Source organism: Mytilus edulis, chromosome 10, assembly GCF_963676685.1.
Source record: "Mytilus edulis chromosome 10, xbMytEdul2.2, whole genome shotgun sequence".
NCBI lineage: Eukaryota > Metazoa > Mollusca > Bivalvia > Mytilida > Mytilidae > Mytilus > Mytilus edulis.
The window spans coordinates 6,123,671-6,143,098 of record NC_092353.1 but is presented as its reverse complement, the minus strand read 5'-3'; the positions used below and the strand labels follow the sequence as shown (position 1 = coordinate 6,143,098).

General features: G+C 33.4%; 2 protein-coding genes across 3 annotated transcripts in view; both read left to right on the top strand.

The window, feature by feature from the left end:
* LOC139493237 (CAAX prenyl protease 1 homolog) overlaps window positions 1-19,428 on the top strand; it is a 256,843-nt gene that overhangs the window by 110,267 nt on the left and 127,148 nt on the right. The gene's annotated exons all lie outside the window — the stretch shown is intronic.
* Window positions 1,386-10,943, top strand: LOC139492327 (placenta-specific gene 8 protein-like). Of its 2 annotated transcripts, none has more exons than XM_071280539.1 (4): window positions 1,386-1,501; window positions 5,131-5,440; window positions 6,887-7,026; window positions 10,603-10,943. In XM_071280539.1, the coding sequence occupies exons 2-4, from the start codon at window positions 5,140-5,142 to the stop codon at window positions 10,693-10,695; spliced, it is 534 nt and encodes a 177-aa protein (XP_071136640.1). In that variant the 5' UTR covers window positions 1,386-1,501; window positions 5,131-5,139; the 3' UTR covers window positions 10,696-10,943. The 2 variants fall into 2 exon arrangements, with proteins under 2 accessions (XP_071136640.1, XP_071136641.1); XM_071280540.1 differs by lacking the exon at window positions 1,386-1,501 and adding an exon at window positions 2,151-2,215.

Sequence of the window (19,428 nt, the reverse complement as noted above, 5' to 3'; positions counted from 1 at the left end):
AAATACGGAGGCTATTATTTATAATTTGTAATACAACCTTTGCTTTCGACTGTGCAACGTGCGAAGACCATCATTTGTAGACAATGTCAATACCCTATCCCCTTTTCTTCTTTAAAAAAAAAACATAAAAATAACTCAACACAAGAACCTTACTTTTTTAGTGGTGCTCAACTTAAATAGTTTGAGTCAATACGAAGTGGAAGATCGTTAAAATCCCAAAATACCGAAATAGTATTGCCAAATATGTGTTATGTAATATTAACCATTGGTTAAAAAGAAATCAGTTTTCCGAAAAATTTCATAATTTTATCAAAAATGAATTTACAGAAGATAGATATATCAAAAAATTGCAGTGCTTGTTATACGCCCACTACAGAACTTCGCATGGCATTGGCAATAACACAGTTGTGGTAAAAAAAAAACTCCTTAAAGATACCAGCCATATAGAATGAAATTCAAAACAGTGTGGCTGTGGCAATTGATTGACACATTAAATTCATCCATTGACTGGGACAATTTACGTGAACGTTTGTCTGTAACGACCACTGTTCACGACGTACCTACGATAGACATTTAAACTGTGGGGTCACCAAGGTTTCTTAATGCCTTTAATTATAAAATAATTCGAAAAATTAATCAGAAATAACCTTTATGTTTTGATTTATATATTAATTGATATAAATCAAAACATCGTGTTATTTCTGATTATTTTTTTCGAATTACTTTATTAAGGTGTTGAGAACCTTTGGTGACCCCATAGTTTAAGTGTCTTTAAAAAGTACACAGTGAGCAATGGTCGTTACATGATACAAACGTTCATCTAAATTGTCCCATGGATGAATTTAATGTGTCAATCAATGGCCACAGCCACACTGTTTTGAATTTCATTCTAATAGCGTATGTCAGATAAATAATAGTGCTTCAAAAGAAAGAAGGCATGAGAAATGACACAACAGTTAAGATGTTTGGTTGATTAAACACACTTTTAAGTAATCTACCGCTGAGGAACTACTCAAAGATACCAGCCGTATAATAGCGCACGTCAAATAAATAAATCCATTTTTTTTATATAATTTTCAAAATCTTATAGTATGAAACTATATGCAGAAGCGAGAATAACGTGAATCAATACAGATAACGAACGTTTAAAGATCTAACCAAATGAGTGAAGGTTAATAGCAAACATCAAACCCAAAGACTCAGTCTGAACAAATTATGACATTCACCTAAAGCTTTTTCACTAGATGTACACAAACTCTTGACATTTTCTGATAAAAATGTATGCTAGAGCAGATGCAGTAAAAAAGATAATTCACAAATATGTTTATCATATATGTCCTTCAGATAATTCGGTGAATCTGTGTCTTACATTTGTATCAGAAGATTATGGATTTGGTTATTTTTAACAAATTACAAATAAGAGGGTCCAATACAGGTACAAATGTAAACAGTGGACTTTGCTTCAAAGTAATTCATTACCAATCGATAAAACTAAGCAGAGGTATGTATATGGAGGTCTTCACTGAATATTGAGTTTACTCTTAGAGGGAAAACATGACATTTATAATCAGCACAATACTCAATGCTCGTATGAGTATTGCAAATTGAAAAAATCCACTGATGATAAATGTCGCAAACGCGTTTATTTTTTGTGATTTTGGGTGTGATGACAGTTAGAATATAAAAAGAGATGTGGGAATACTATCAATCAAAGTTTAAATTAAGTGGATGTAAGCAATTAAAGGCAACCGTAAGACCTTCAACAATGAGAGAAAAAAACATACCGTATTGAGTTTCATAGTGTAGGCATATACGAGAAAATGTCTGAAGTCAACCTTACAGAATCGTGTTATAGATGAAATGATGATTTACAAGCAGCAGATAAAAGAATAAAATGTATCGATCGAATTATTCAAAAGACATGTGCTGGGCTCTCGGTCATCGAAAGCATACCACAAGTGACTGTGTTATTTATATAAATTGACATATATAGTGTTGAAGATGATAAACTCAATTCCCGATGATATTTTACGGTTAGTTGTTGAATATTTTGTGCCTCCATCAATATCTAATAAATATCTCCTTCTTATTGTCAGTTGTAAATATACAAATAACGTACTTTATATTGCTAATTACTAAAAACAAATTTCAGTTCCTACCTTTAAACTGTTCGATTGAGACTCCTTAGCATAGCAGTCAGTCTTCAGCGTCATTTGTGAGTTTTATTTAGACGATTCGAAACGTGCGTCATGTGCATTAAATTATTAAGCCTAGTACCTTTGATTACTATTTGGTGTTTAGTTGCAACCTATTAGTTGTCATCACTTGGCGTCCAGTCGTCGTCCGTCCGTCGTCGTCGTCCGTCGGATCGTCGTCGTCGTAAACTATTTCAAAGATCTTCTCCTCTGAAACTACTGAACCAATTCAAACCAAACTTCATCCGATTGATTGACGAGACTAGGGTATCTAGAATAAAGTTTGTGTTTTAATTCCCATTTCATCAAAAAACATGGCCGCCATGGCTAAAAATAGAACATAGGGGTAAAATGCAGTTTTTAGCTTATAACTCAAAAACCAAAGCATTTAGAGCAAATCTGACAGGGGTAAAAATGTTAATATATCAATATCTATCTGCCCTGAAATTTTCAGATGAATCGGACAACCCCGTTGTTAGGTTACTGCCCCTGAATTGGTAAACAGCAAAAATGTTCAGCAAAGTAAGATTTACAAATAAGTCAACATGACCGAAATGGTCAGTTGACCCCTTTAGGAGTTATGGCCCTTTATAGTCAATTTTTAACCATTTTCCGTAAATCTTAGTTATCTTTTACAAAAATCTTCTCCTCTGAAACTACTGGGACAAATTGAACCAAACTTGGCAACAATCATCATTGGGGTTTCTAGTTTAAAAATTGTGTCCGGTGACCCGGCCAACCAACCAAGATGTCCAACATGGCTAAAAATAAAACATAGGGGTAAAATCAGTTTTTGGCTTATAACTCAAAACCAAAGCATTATGAGCAAATCTGACAGAGGTTAAATGGTGTATCAGGTCAAGATCTATCTGCCCTGAAATTTTCAGATGAATCAGACAACCGATTGTTAGGTTGCTGCCTCTGAATTGGTTATTTTAAGGAAATTTTGCTGTTTTTGGTTATTATCATGAATATTATTATAGATAGAGATAAACTGTAAACAGCAAAAATGTTCCGCAAAGTAAGATTTACAAATAAGTCAAATGACCGAAATGGTCAGTTGACCCCTTTAGGAGTTATCGCCCTTTATAGTCAATTTTTAACCACTTTCCGTAAATCTTAGTTATCTTTTACAAAAATCTTCTCTGAAACAACTGGGCCAAATTTAACCAAACATGGCCAAAATCATCATTAGGGTATGTAGTTTAAAATTGGGTCCGGTGACCCGGCTTACCAACCAAGATGGCCGCCATGGCTAAAAATAGAACATACTGGTAAAATGCGGTATTTAGCTTATAACTCAAAAACCAAAGCATTTAGAGCAAATCTGACATGGGGTAAAGTTGTTTATCAGGTCAAGATCTATCTGCCCTGAAAATATCAGATGAATCGGACAACCCCTTGTTGGGTTGCCGCACCTGAATTGGTAATTTTAAGGAAATTTTGCTGTTTTTGGTTATTATCTTGAATATTATTATAGATGTAGATAAACTGTAAACAGCAATAATGTAATGCTTGGGGTATACAATGTGTTTTTATACTTTCATCATAAATTATATTATGAACACGAGACAAACGAGACATTTCAGTTTGTCAACTCTTGTTTTTGCTTTTGAAGAAGATATGACAGAATCGAAGAACCATTTATATAAATTGAAAAACCAAAATAATCAATCATGGAAGATTTAAGCAAAAAATTTAAGGTGAGCGATTCAGGCTCTTGAGAGCCTCTTGTTTAAAATTTGTCTGCAAAAAATTTCAGAAATTTTTGTAAGTCAAGTTTTTTTATGAATATCCTTTATTCATAAAGAACATGCGAAGTCGCAACAGAAATTTGTTGAGTCGTTTCATCTTACAAAAGTAAGTGCCGTTCTTGATCAAACATTATCTAAACGCTAGAACCAAAAATTGTGAAGCAAATAATGAATAAATACATTAAAACAAGAGTAGGTAAATGGCAGAACAGAATCTATAATTAAGTGGTTGTCTTTTTTTATGTGTTACATATTTGTGTTTCATTCATTTTTTGTACATAAACTAGGCCGTTAGTTTTCTCGTTGAATTGTTTTACATTGTCATTTCGGAGCCTTTTATAGCCGACTGTGCGGAATGGACTTTTCTCATTTTTGAAGGCCTTTAAGTGACCTATAGTTGTTAATTTCTGTTTCGTTTTTTGTCTCTTGTGGAGAAGTGTTTCATTGGCAATCATACCACAGTTTTTTTTTAAAACTAATATGAATTGTTCCTAGAGCCATATTTGCCTCAGTTTTGTACCTTGTTTTTTTTTTAAACTAATATGAATTGTTCCTAGAGCCATATTTGCCTCAGTTTTGTACCTTATTTAAGTGTTTATTTTTATCTAATAGGAATTTTGTTTTCAATCATGTCACTAAAATAAGTAGCGCAATATACCCCTTGGATAGTAAAACTTATAGGAAGAAAAGAGGAACTGACAATGAAATGGCAAAAAAACCACAACCATACAACAGTCTACAAAACCCCTAAAACGTCGTGTTAGGGACGACATCAAAAGTTCAATGAAGGATAAAAAACTTAATTCACATAGTTTTTCCACTGACCCCCCCCCCCCCCTTTCTTAACTTAATTCGGGGAAAATTGATTTACCTATATGGATATTTGAAAAATCGATTTTGGATTCACAAAACTTGCAGCAATGTTCTACCCCCCCCCCCCCCCAAACACCCCCAAACTATTTGATTTAAGTTTTTTTTATCCTACAACGATCTTTTGATGTCGTCCCTTACCCGAGTAAGGACAATCACGGCGATATATCTAGTTCATAACATCACATTTGAAGAAATAGAAAGAGATTGTGGTCATTACTGACGAAACATCAATGACGCATTACCAGTCCAAACATAGAATATGTTTAATATGATAACTGTGTATAAGTTTTATTTTTGATACAACCTAGAATAATACCATGGCCAATAGTCACATGAATAAAGGTTATGAAATGCATCCTCCACCACAACAAATGATGGACCGACATGAACAGTCTCATCCACAGCATATGACGGGAGAACATGGACATTCTCATCCACAGCATATGATGGACGGACATGGACAATTTCATCCGCCACAACATCAACAACAGCAACAACAAACTACTGTGATCATCCAACAACCAACCGTACAGACAAATCCATTACTAATCGGCACTATACATGGAACCAGGGAATGGTCAACTGGACTTTTCGAGTGTTGTACAGATGTTGGAAATTGTAAGTTGTAAAAATTGGAAGATAAGTTTCGAAAATGTGAGTTCAATTTGCATTTGACATATAAATAAATGATATAAGGATATGTCAGAGAAGTGGATTTTATTGTATGTCCCTAACAAACTACAAACAATAGAAAGACCGTCAGAAATAAATCACCACAGTCTCATTATTTGTTGTAGCTTTATCTCAAATGTAACCCTCAGAACTTGTGGTAAACACGGGCGTCTATTTAACATTGAAATACGGTAATGGTCCTGTGTATATTAACATGATTAATGGGATTTAACATTACGTATTGAATAAATCAGGTCATATACTAGAATTATACTTGACCTGCTCGTTGACAATATACATTATATGATTGAGTTTATATGACTGTCATATGCGCGAGAGGTTCGGCTAGCCATAAAACCTGGTTGAAGCAACCCTTTACTATGAAAGAACATGCCTGTACCTTATCATGAATATGACAGTTGTTTTCTATACATTTGATGTGTTTGAGATTTTGTCCTTTTTAAGGACTGTCCTTTTTTTCTTTCCATATTTTTGTTATTCTTCTAATTTCTTTATCCTTTAAATGCCTAAATCTGAATAGTTTGGTTGAATTTTTGATTACAATAAAAACCATAAAATATGGATTAATGAGATAACGCTTACAAAAAGTTCAAACAGAATAGAATTTTTAAAAAAGCACACAACTGATGGCTTTCCTGCTTGACTGCACTAGTCATTTTGCGGGTATGTTTTATCTTGCTTTTCGGTGTGAGTAAAGCTCCATGTTGAAGACCGTACTTTGACATAAAATGGGTTACTTTTACAAATTGTGACTTAGAGGGAGAGTTTTCTCATTGGCACTCAAAACTTGTAAATAACACTACGACAACATAGACAACAGTAAAATAAGGACAGATGGTACTGTATGAAGGCCATACCATAAGGTCGCCTATACAGGTGTAAGACATTGAAAACTTTAAGTGTATATCGTAAAAATCAGAAATATTGAAGGCACTCGAAGAGATTTTGTTTACTAAAAGTGGAAAATATATGATAATCAATAGAGAAATTTATTTGTACATAAGTTTCAAATGGACTTATTCAATTTCGGTAGTTATATTATCAGAGAGGCGAACGATACTATAGGGACATTCATACTCATTAATCAAAATAAACGGACAACGAAATGACCAAAAACGAAAACGACAAGTAGACAAACAAAAGTACACAACACATTACATAGAAAAAAAGAAGACTTAACAATGTGAATATCACCAAAACTTAGATTGATCGCAGGTGCTCTCTCAGTTGGATAAATCTGATAATCTACTAGTATTAATGTAAAAATCTATATTTATCGTTCTCCAAAGTACCAATAACCATTTTCAGTTAAATAAATTGATATGTGTATGTTCATTTCGAATGGTCAATCAATGTTATTTCTTATTTTAGGTATGTTTGTATATTTTTGCTATTGTTGTGCAATCTCAACGATTGTAACACGCTTAGGGGAAAGTTGCTGTACAAATTGTTGTGTACCGTGTGCAGAAATTGGAATCAGAACTAGAGTAAGGACTCTTGGCGGAATCAGGGTAAATAAGAAATACAAGTGTTGCAATTTTGTTCATACAATCAAAATAAAAAACGTCTTGAATGGAATCGGGTTTTAAAACTTCTGAGGAGTCATGTACAATTCTAATTTAACTGTAAGTAATATTTATGGAATATCCCAAGTCTAGTGTATATACCTTGCAAGCAGTCAGCAAACACCTTAATAGAGTAATATATGTTAAGTGTATATATTTTCTAGTATTCAGTATACATTTGAATGGACTATCCTCAGTCTAGTGTACATATGTACCATTATACTAAATTCACGCGAAAAGAACATCTTTTGTTTAGTGTATATGGTATTAATATTCAACCGACACATAAACGGCTAAATGGAATATCACAAGTCAAGTGTATATGTCGTGTACAAGTTGCGATTTTGTACAGGTTATAACATGTACAAACATTTTCTATAAAGTCATGTTATAACTTGTACAATGCAAAAATACAAGATATAACATGTACAAAAGTACTTCATACATGTTATAACATGTACAAAATATTGCTTAAAATTGGTTTTAACTTGTACAAAATTTGAAAATAAAAAAATATGTTTCTATTATTACATTAACCTTAATAATATTTCATCATTTTTTTGTTATTGTCCATATATTTAAGTTTGATAATAACTTAATACTTTAAAAAAAAAGGGGGGTTTGAAATACACATTTAGTCAATAAACCGGCATTATGCGGTATTCTCTGACCTGGTATTCAAACAGAAAAAGACTTAGAAGCTGTATTTGAAGCTTGTTCTGTATTCAATAATACAGATAGTGATGGTCCTTTTACCGAGACAGTCTGATAACTTTATACCGACACTGAAACTGACAAAACAATGTCAGAGACTGATATTAGTACTGGCACAAATACCAAAACTTATGTTAAATTGAATGGTCATGATTCAGCCGACAAGAATGAACAAACAAGTTGGTTAGAAACAGAAGCAATGGTACTTGAATTACAAAAAATGTAATTCAAGTGATGTTAACATGGCTAAATGAAGCAAGTTTGAGCATGACCACTGTGTATCATCGCCACCGGGAATTGGGTACTATTGAAGCGGAGAGAAAGTAAAAAATTAATAAACAAGTCTTGAATTTTTTTAATTAAGTTCATTTCTAGCGGTTTGGTGAGGGTATTGCTTCTGAAACGATTTACTGATATATAAATTTTTTAAACCAGCAAGTCGCAAATAAATACAAAAATTTGTGTTGTACACCAAAACGGTGCACCAGAATATTTTCAAGCCAAGCATCCTCCGTCCCACCATGCTACTGTTCAAGTATAACTCGCCTCACAGCATTGTAGATCATGGTACACGTATCATACACAATGTTTTGAAGGTTTCAATCATATCCCCTCGTATTCTCCTATATGATAGCGTAGGTAAGCCTAGTTTTTAAGTGACTAGTCTCTCTGGATAACTTGTGTCTTTGAGACCTGGTAGTTGTTTTGTTGCCCTTCTTTGGACTCCTTTTATTTTATCAATATCGTTTTTCTTGTATGGAGACCATACTGAACTAACATAGTCCAAAGGAGTTTTGACCATGGTTTTATACAATGATATGAATGTCTCAGTACCCAAGTATTTAAAAGTTCTTTTGCGAACTTTAAAAAATGAGTTGGCCTTATTTAATTTTTCGCTCTTTAACCTTTGCTATTGTATCATGATTTAGTAGACTGTGATTTGTTGAGTGGTCAGTGTTATTTGATTTCTTACATATTTTTTAGGGTAAACTTTTAGTGGCCATTTGTCAAGTTTCTTCTTTTGCTTTTGGTTATTGTTCTTTATTATTTAAAAAAATTTAATCTTGCATGTATATTCTGCTTTATTATAATTTTCAAATTTTGTACAGGTTAAACCCATTTTTAAGCAATATTTTGTACATGTTATAACATTTTAGCATTGTAAAGGTTATCATGGTTAAAACATGTACACTATTTTTTGTACATGTTACAAGGTCAGAAAGTTCAGTATGGGACAGCATCGTACATTGAGTTACTGAGAAACAATTATGAGTTACCAAGCTTGACAATGCATGGTAATAAAAAATGAAAGCTAAGTCTACAAAAAAAAATAAGAAAAAAATAGCCTTAGGATAACGACTTATCAACACACCTGGATACAACCCCTAACATACAATGTTATATGGAATTGTCCAACATACATTTATCATACGTACGACTCAAAGTTTAAACCCCTAAAATACAATGTTATAGAGAATCGTCCATAGCAGGTGAAAGACATAGAATTCACGAATACACGGTTTCCGCTGATTTTGTCAGTTGGTTAGTCCAAATAATTATGACGTCTTGGAAGGCTATTTCTTCCTGTCGAAGTAAGGCGTCAAAGAAAAAAAATATAATAGCCTTTTAAGATGTCATAATTATTTGGACTATCAGTTGGTATGACTGATATCAGATGAAATAAAAATAGATATGTCAGCTGATAAAATATTCAATAGTTTTTTGTTGGTTGAAATGTCCTGCAGTATGATGGGTTTATGCAGCACATGTATCCCGTTACCAGTTCACTGGCTTCAGTTTTGAATAATAGACTACAGAAGAGACTAAATGGGGACTAAATGTGTACAAACCTGACATCTAACTATGTTGTAGAAAATGTGATCATCAATTTATCAAAAATATATACACAGAGAACAATATATTTCACAATACATATGCATTAATCCAAATTTACATCCATTCGTACGGTCTCAATAGAAGAATTTCCCACGGAAATGTCATGTGATATAAAAATGGAATTGTCCATTTGCGATACAGGTGAAATACGTAGAATAACAATTGTGGACACATCAATAAGATCAGATATAAACCCTCATGAGCTCGGTGTAAAAAGTAAAAAAAAAATTAAAAAAAAATGTAAAAATCATTTATTAAATAAAATTGTTCGATTAACCTTGACATGCTTGAAGTGAAGACTAATAAAAATTTGCGTGTATAGAGTGAACCCCCTAAATAAAAATACTGTGTTCTTGACGACTTCCCACCGCGATGATCGATAGAAATGATATTTTCCTATATAGTATGTTAATAACCTGTACAAAATTGCAACTTGTACCTTAACCGATATTCATCATACACGTACCTCTTGTACGGGATGATATGTTTCAATAAGAAAAAATATTTATTCCTAGAAAACAGTTCGTTCATGGCATGCTCTATTAATATTTCAACAAATTAGTTTTAACACTCAGGGAGATTATATTTGTCAATATCTTTATACTGAGCGCTAGTCTTATATGTAAGTTTTGTACTTTGTACTTCAAAGCGGACAATTAATACAATTTCGAAATGCAGCCATTTTGACATAAGAAGGCAACGAGTTATAGAAATCAAATATTTAACGATCAAAAATAAATAAATGATAGAATGATTCTTTTCTTTTATTTCCCAGCGATCAATACCAACACAATGATAATTTTGATCTCCGGCGTGGTTCCTTTTTAACTTTAATATGATGAAATTAGAACATGGCTTTGTCATCAAAGCGAAGGAAGAATCAATATTGTATTTTGTAATTGTACATTGTAGGGTAGCATGTGTGGTGACTGCATGACCGTAGCATTTTGTACGTTGTGTGCGACCTGTCAGGAACACAGAGAATTAAATGCTATGGGACTATAAGGATTTGAACTGTTGGAACAATGCACAAATTATGTAGACAATGACATTTTTCGGCATGTTATATAGAATTGACATGCTGTTTTGTTAATGCGTAAAATCTAATGTATATGATAATTTCAATATTGTCATGCATTGTTTGTACATTTACGATATAGAATTATTAAAATTGACCGTTCTTTTGATAAACATTTACGGATAAAAGGAAGACCATCAATATTAAAACGTAACTTAACATTTCCTTTACATCATTAAAGCCCCAGTCACACTGTCACGTTTCAAGAGCTACGTTTTACTACGTTTTGAAAGCGTAGCGTAACGGGAATATACGTAACGAAGCGTATCAACACGTAGTGATCCTTTGTTCAAAACTAGACCTGCCCCGTATGTTTTGAAAATTCAACAACAAATGTAGCGAAAATTGAAACGAAGTACAAACCTAGAAAATACGTATCAAAGCTTAGCAGAACGCAACAAAACGTGCTTACTACGTATCGAAACGTATCAATGCATGGCGAAAACGTGGGTCTATACGTACTAATACGTGGCAAAACGGGACAAAAACGTAGCACAAACCTAGAAAAACCTAGTTTTCAAAATAACTGGACACTTTTGTTCAAAACGTAGTTGAAACGTAGAATTTTAAAACGTAGTAAAACTTGACAGTGTGACTGGGGCTTTAAGTTTAGTTCATTACCATATCGATGTTATTTATCAATGCTGGTTTTGGCAAATGAAATTTAAGTAAGTTCACAAAAAGACCCATATCTGTTAATTTCTGTGTCATTTAGTCTCTTGTGAACAGTTGTCACCTTTGTCTCATTGGCAATCATACCACATCTCCGTTTTATAATTAAATCTTTAATATCTTTTATTGAAATAAAAACAAGTTAAAACATCCCAAAAAAAAATTGATTTTTGTGTTTTAACGCCACTTTTGAGTACCAATTTCGTTGTGGATAGTTTTTATTGGTGGAGGAAGCCAGAGTGCTCGAAGAAAACAACCGACCTTCGATACGAACACTGACAATTCTAGTCAAATTAGATTTAAGTCGAGTTCACTCGCTCGAGCGGGGTTCGAACTCACAACCTCAGTGTTGACTGGCTAGTGATTACAGAAGAAACTACTTAGAATACTCGGCCACAGAGACCCCTAAAAAATGAATATGAAAAGTGTTTTTTTAATAAGTTGGTAGTTTACGTGATTTAAATTTAATCTTAATAATTCTATGTCATTTTATTTTTTAAAAGTCATATCAATTTCACTCGTGGTTTTTACATGCAATTCATGGGACTTTCAGATAAGATTTACGTACAATAATGATTAATTCGTTCACGTAAGTTACAAATATGATCTCGTTTGAAATGAGATTCACATGAGTTCTACGTGAGATTCGCTTGAGTGAAGTTTTCTTATGTGGGTTATTCAGGGACAAAAGTAATTATTACTTTAAATGCATTTAACACAATACATCCACTTCATACAAGATAATTAAAAACTTGAAATAAGACGACATTGTACGATTTCTTATGAGGTGACTAACCATCACAAACGAAATAACGTCGATTATATCAACTATATTATTATATGTTATCGTGCGGCCTGAATCTATGTTCAAAACCGAAACCAAATAACACGTTGTTGGGCTTACATATTTCGAGTGATCAACCCTGTTTTGACAATTAACAGGGGTTTCACAGCACAACACACGAACACTCTATACAAATAAGTGGAACATGGCTTGAATCAATATAGCAATACAATCCACACAAACAATAGTCCAATCATTCCATGGTTATACCTTAAACTAACTGCTACATAAATTATTTTTTACGGAATTAGTGAGAAATGTAACATAAATATAAGAAACATAATTATAAAAAATCGAGAAAAATCGAAATAGGGGAAAGTCGCCAATTTTGGCCAAAAAAATCTATAGATTTAATTTACTTCAAATATTATGGAAAGATATGGCACCCGTAGATTGAGAATGACGATATGGGAGACAACTCGTAACGGTCAACCGCAGACGACGCATCTGGTTTCCATCCTTTTCATTCTGGTAAGTTAACGAAAGACTTATATAAAAGCTAAATTAAAAAAAAAAATCATATCCACAATTTTCAAAAGAGTGTAAAAGTTTCCTACGGCGAAATTTTTTTTACCAATTAGGGGCAAATGATAGGTAAGGGTCTAAGGTCTAATGGGCCAAAAGTACCAGGTGGGACAACGCATGTTTGTCTTCACCATAGGTCCAAAGTTAAATTTAAAATAATAGCATATCCCAATTTTTTTTAAAGGATGTAAATTTTTACCTACGGCAATACTTTTTTACCCACTAGGTACAAATGGTAGGTAATGGTCTTTTTAAAGGTCCAATGGACTAAAAGGCCCAGGTGGGACAACTCATGGTTTGTCTTCACCAAAGGTACGAACTTAGGTCTAAAGGGTCTTAAATGCCTACCCCTAATTTTTAAAAGTCTATCAAAAATTCCCTACGGTAATACTTTGTTACCCACTAAGTGCAAATGATAGGTAAGGGTCTAAGGTCCAATGGGCCAAAAGGACCAGGTGGGACAACGCATGTTTGTCTTCTCCATAGGTTCAAAGTTAAATTTAAAATAATAGCATATCCCCATTTTTTTAAAAGGGTGTAAAATTTTACCTGCGGCAAGACTTTTTTACCCACTAGGTGCAAATGGTAGGTAATGGTCTAAGGTCCAATAGACTAAAAGGCCCAGGTGGGACAACTCATGGTTTGTCTTCACCAAAGGTCCGATCTTAGGTCTAAAGGGTCTAATATGCCTACTCCTAATTTTTAAAAGTCTATTAAAATTCCCTATGGCAAACCTTTGTTACCCACTAGATAGGTGAAAATGGTAGGTAAGGGTCTAATGTCCAATGAGGCAAATGACCCAGGTGGGACAACGCATGGTTTGTCTTCACCAAAGGTCCAAAGTTAAATTTAAAAAAAATAGCATATTTCTAATTTTCAAAAGTCTCTCAAAAATTTTCCTACTCAATATTTTTTAACCCACTAGGAACAAATGGTAGGTAATGGTCTAATATAAGGTCCAACGGACCAAAAGGTCTAGGTGGGACAACTCATGGTTTGTCTTTGCCAAAGGTCCGAACTTAGGTCTAAATGGACTAATATGCCTACCCCTAATTTTTTAAAGTCTATCAAAAATTCCCTACGGCAAACCTTTGTTACCCACTAGGTAAAAATGGTAGGTAATGGTCTAAGGTCCAATGAGCCAAATGGCCCAGGTGGGAAAACACATGGTTTGTCTTCACCAAAGGTCCAAAGTTAAATTTAAAAATAATAGCATATTTCCAATTTTCAAAAGTCTCTCAAAAATTTTCCTACACAATACTTTTTAACCCACTAGAAACAAATGGTAGGTAATATATGGTCTCAGGTCCAACGGACCAAAAGGCCCAGGTGGGACAACTCATGGTTTGTCTTCGCCAAAGGTCCGAACTTAGATCTAAAGGGTCTAATATACCTACCCCTAATTTTCAAAAAGTCTGTCAAAAATTCCATACGACAATTCTTTTTTACTCACTAGGTGCAAATGAAAGGTAAGGGTCTAAGGTCTAATTAGCCTAAAAGGACCAGGTGGGAAAACGCATAGTTTGTCTTCACCATAGGTCCAAAGTTTGCTTTCTTTTTTAAATAGCTTATTAATTTCCGTGCACGCTATACATTCAAAACAACAAGTAAACCTTTCGTCTAATCAAATGTAACCGAATTCTACTTGTTTGGAAGTAGGATCTTTTGTTAACAAAAAATTGTCTGACAAAAATACATTAAAGTACGAGTGCAACTTTCTATTCTTGTAATGCAAAACAATTGATACTTATAAGGAACTATTTGACAGGGTGCAGAGAATATGGAAAGCCATGTCGAACAGTATCACAAAAATAATTTCTAATGAAAAAGTCGATACCATTTTACAACAGTTTTGCCAGCATTTAAATAATTTGATACGATTCTACATACACTATCAAAAATTTAAAGCGTGTAATGTAGTACGCTGTTTGGTATATGGAAAGCGAATACTATTGTCTAAATTAATGAACAGAAAATTATATTTTGAAACTCACTGAAAAGTGTCTTCGACTGCTCAATCATACATTTAAAAACAGATTACTTTGTGGTAATATATTAATAACTTTTGGGTTTTTAGACATATCTGAAAACTGGCTCCTAGCGAAGTGGCTGCTTGCGAGTGGCTGTTAGCTTGAGTCTGGTATACATTAAACACTTGCTGAAGAAAACGATTACATATGTTATAGCAGCATGTTTAGAAATGTAAATGAACATTGCGACAGGATGCGTGACAGAAATAGATGGTTTTTTTTTAAATTATCAAGAAAGCATTGTTTGTTTACAGGAGTTTCCGAAGTCACAAACATGGATTTCGCATCTTTGTCATTATTAGTATTCATCAATCGCCATTAGAAATGCACGCATGGTGTAGGTTTTTTATTTATTTATTTTCGGTTCATATCGACGACAAATTTTAAGTTTTATAGACCGATATTGTAAACATTAATGAATCACTTCCTTTACATTTTCCGATTGCCAACCTGCTTTGATGAATCCATCTTTATATAAAGGCATTTATATTTTAAGGGGAAACATTGTCACATTGCAGTTTATAATGCAAAAGCAATCCAATTAGAAGTAAACAAAACTTGACCTAAGGTGACAAAAAAGTGAAATCACATATTTAGAATACTAAATTCTGAGGAAAGATCAATACGGAAATTCCCTAAGCAAATAGTAAAATCAAAAGCGAATAGAGAACAGCAATAAAATCAGGTGCTCAAACACATCAAACAAATAGACAACAACAAACCTTGTATAATGTTATATCCCTAACTGATTGGTATCAAATTGGTGACCAGAATAGTAAACTAGTTAAAATTAAAAGTTTTCGTTTTCTGTCAGTTTTAATAGATATAAGTAGTAATTGACAACTAATAGTGTTTGGCGAAAGGTGCTTTATTATAGTAATGCATATATAGTTATACCAAGCATGGTATCAATAAGCTACAATGAACAAAATGTGAATATGAAGCACCTGAACCCCAATGTGGGTAATAATAAAAGTAATTAGAAAAAATTAACAATAAAAAGAAAAAGAAAAAAAAAAATGTTTTATATCAATTACATAATAAAAGTGGCCTGGAACATGCTCTTCCGCCCAAAACCACATGGCAATACGAACCCGGATGAAGCATCAAAGGGAAGCAATTCTTACAAGGCGTCATCAATTATGTACAATGAGAGTTGCCTCCCATTGTACGCAATTGACAACTAATAGTGTTTGGCGAAAGGTGCTTTATTATAGTAATGCATATATAGTTATACCAAGCATGGTATCAATAAGCTACAATGAACAAAATGTGAATATGAAGCACCTGAACCCAAAACGAAGTCGCCAAACACAGGGGTTAATAATATATACATAAAAAAACCCAAAAAAAACAAAAAACCCAACAACATCAATCAAGAATATAAAAATACACCGGCGAAAATGCCCTAACACTAACTACCAATCAAATAATTCATAGCTGACGTAACCCGATACATATCAACACTAGCTTGTTTAATGTAAGTCTGAAAACAATCAGATCTCCAGTCTCCGTGATGTTTCAATAAAATCTCAGGAATGCCAGCCTTGGTGGCTAATGTAGCCCCTCCGTGTCTCAGCGAATGAAAAGAATAAACTGAAGGGTCTAAACCAACAAGAACAATTAACTCTCTAAAACGGTTCAACAAAACGGATCTAGATAAAGGCAATAATTTACCATGAACAGGTAAAGCAAAGACGGGAGCATTCTTATCACCAGGTATTAAAGACACAAGATGCTTATAAGCTCGAACAGGACATATTGATGGCTCAACTGAGCAACACAAGGAAACCTGATGGGTGTAATCATGATTCTGTCTAGTCTTTGACCATTTCAATAAAAGGAGGATACCCTTTTCACTAACAACAACATTATCTCTGATCAATTGTTCACGGGAATTAAAAGATGTAGAGCTTCTGCTGACCAGGTGTGACGCCCTAAGCATACCAAAAAAAAGCAAACGTTAGAAAACACCATAAACAAGCATCTAAATAATCATAAATATTCAACAACCTAACAATATCAATTAAATGTGTAGGTAACAATGGTAATTTTGACACAGCCACATGCTGATTCTTATGACTCAATCCTCTTAAAGTCAATTTGAATTCTGTAGATAAAAAAGGTTCCACAGTAAAACCAAAAAGTTGACTCCAGGTCTTAATGCCAGAAATATAATTCTTAACAGATGAAAAACTGCTTAAACTCTTGGATAGAAAACATGCATAAGCACACAATATATCCTTAATACAAGGAAATGGTCGAAATTTATAATAAACACAAAAAATATGGTATGCATTGAGTTGACTCTTCAAATTTGAATAAGTACCAGGCCGAAAGGCTGCACCCTTAGCAAGCTTGACCTCTTTCTGCAAAACTGCTCTTCTGGACTTAAGACCTGGAAGTCATAAACAACAGTAATTAGATAAACAACAATGTCATATTAATTATCAAAGTTAGTCTTATCTGACACTAAATATGCGCCAAAAAAAAAAAAAAAAAAAAAAAAAAAAAAAAAAGTCAATGTATCATGTATGAAAATCTAAATGTTTATAATATCATTAAACATATGACCAAACACTTCTTTCTCAATAAAATCTGAATTGTAAAGTTTAGATTCTATAAAAAACTGTGATCTGTTCTTCTCCGAAAGATTCCAACGGGATAGCAAATCCGATAACCTATTTTCAACAGATGCTATATAACTCACACGCAGTTGAACATTACTTAACGCACACAAGTACCATATTTGACGTGCCAAATTCAACATTTCCTGATCACGTCCTGTTCCCCTATTTAAAATTTCAACACATGATTGATTGTCACAAAACAGCTGTACACGTTTATTTGAGATACTTGATGTCCAGAATTGAATTGCTATGTAAATCGCATACATTTCAAGCACAGATATGTGCATGTCCCGCAAAGACTCCGGTATATCCGAATGAAAATATTCAAATGTCGTGAAATTGACACCACCAATACCCTTGAGACACGCGTCAGAGGAAATAATTGCGTCTGGTGAAGACCAATCTACATCGGGAATTATACTAATTCCATTATAGTCATGTAAAAATAATAACCACCACCGAATGTCTTGTCTAAATTCATCTGTAATATGAACACGATAATGATTGAAATGGTATTTTCGTAATGTCTGTAACATGCGTGAAATAAAAAGTCTTCCGCTTCGGACACATTCGGAAATAAAAGCCAACTTGCCAATAACTTGTTGTAACTGACGTTTGGTGCATTGTTTTTTCTTTTCAAATCTTTGTAACAACTCATAAGTCTCTTGTAATTTAATCTCTGGAATTCGGACTGTCATGTCAATTGAGTTATACTCCTTGCCGAGAAATGTCAAAACTTTTGTCGGCGGCAAACACTTTTCTTTGCTGACTTCTAATCCTAACCTCTGAAACAATTCTAAAACAAAATTATAATCATGTTCAGCGTTCTGAGTGTCACTAACACCACCAAAATCATCAACATAGTTTATTGTATGAATGTTAGATTTCCATAGCATATAGGAAACAGCATTCGTTGTTCGTTGACATGCCTGTGGCGAAGAGCGCATACCAAAAATAAGACGATTGTCAATAAAAATTTGTCCCCTCCATTCATAACCTTGTAAATGCAAGTCGTGCGGATCTAATACTAGCTGACGAAAAGCCCGGGACAAATCCAACTTCCAAATGGCACACCCACGACCGTGATTCAAGAGCAAAGCAATAAATTCTTCGTGTCTAGGATAATAAAGTTTAAAAGTTTCATTCAAAAAGGTGTCCGAAGGTATGCCTTCATTTATGGACAAATTTTTTTTTTTTTTTTTTTTTTTTTTTTTTTTTTTGCTAAAAAATGTTTTATATCAATTACATAATAAAAGTGGCCTGGAACATGCTCTTCCGCCCAAAACCACATGGCAATACGAACCCGGATGAAGCATCAAAGGGAAGCAATTCTTACAAGGCGTCATCAATTATGTACAATGAGAGTTGCCTCCCATTGTACGCACTTATAAGATAAAGTCAGTGATTAACAAAAATGAAATATTTGTAATATTTCTTTTTGGACAAAAACAGGTTGATTTGATAACTGTTGTTGATCTGAAACCGTCAAATATTAAGGCGACTATATGTAACAAAAGTAAATATAGCAAAATGCAATAATCACTTAAACCTGAGTTTAAAACCAATATCTTATTAAAAAATGAATTGTATTTCCAATTGATAGTCAAATGCGTTACCAAACTCTGTTCTTATACATTGGTGGCTTAAACTTTATATTTAAATAACTTTTTTCATATTCGAGTCAATATTTCAAAATTGAATAGGTTGTAATTAAGACACAATTGTTTTGACAATCTAAACTGATGATAAAGGAAGGCGTTATTTAACTGATTAATACAACAGTAACGATATTATCTTTGAAATGCGGTAGAACAATTCTGATGTAAGTATTTGATCATTTTAACTACATGTAGTTGTACCTTTATTTCATGATCTTACAGATTAGTTAATGAGTATAATGAATTCATAACTTTAAACTAAGGACTGAACGATATATTCTACCAAAACAAATCAAACTGG

What these genes read in the sequence shown, in the direction of transcription:
- LOC139492327 (XM_071280539.1), top strand. Translation starts at nt 5,140, where the DNA reads ATGGCCAATAGTCACATGAATAAAGGTTATGAAATGCATCCTCCACCA. An exon ending in TTGTACAGATGTTGGAAATT is followed by an intron (nt 5,441 to 6,886) that starts GTAAGTTGTAAA and finishes TTCTTATTTTAG; the next exon opens with GTATGTTTGTATATTTTTGC. An exon ending in GGACTCTTGGCGGAATCAGG is followed by an intron (nt 7,027 to 10,602) that starts GTAAATAAGAAA and finishes TGTACATTGTAG; the next exon opens with GGTAGCATGTGTGGTGACTG.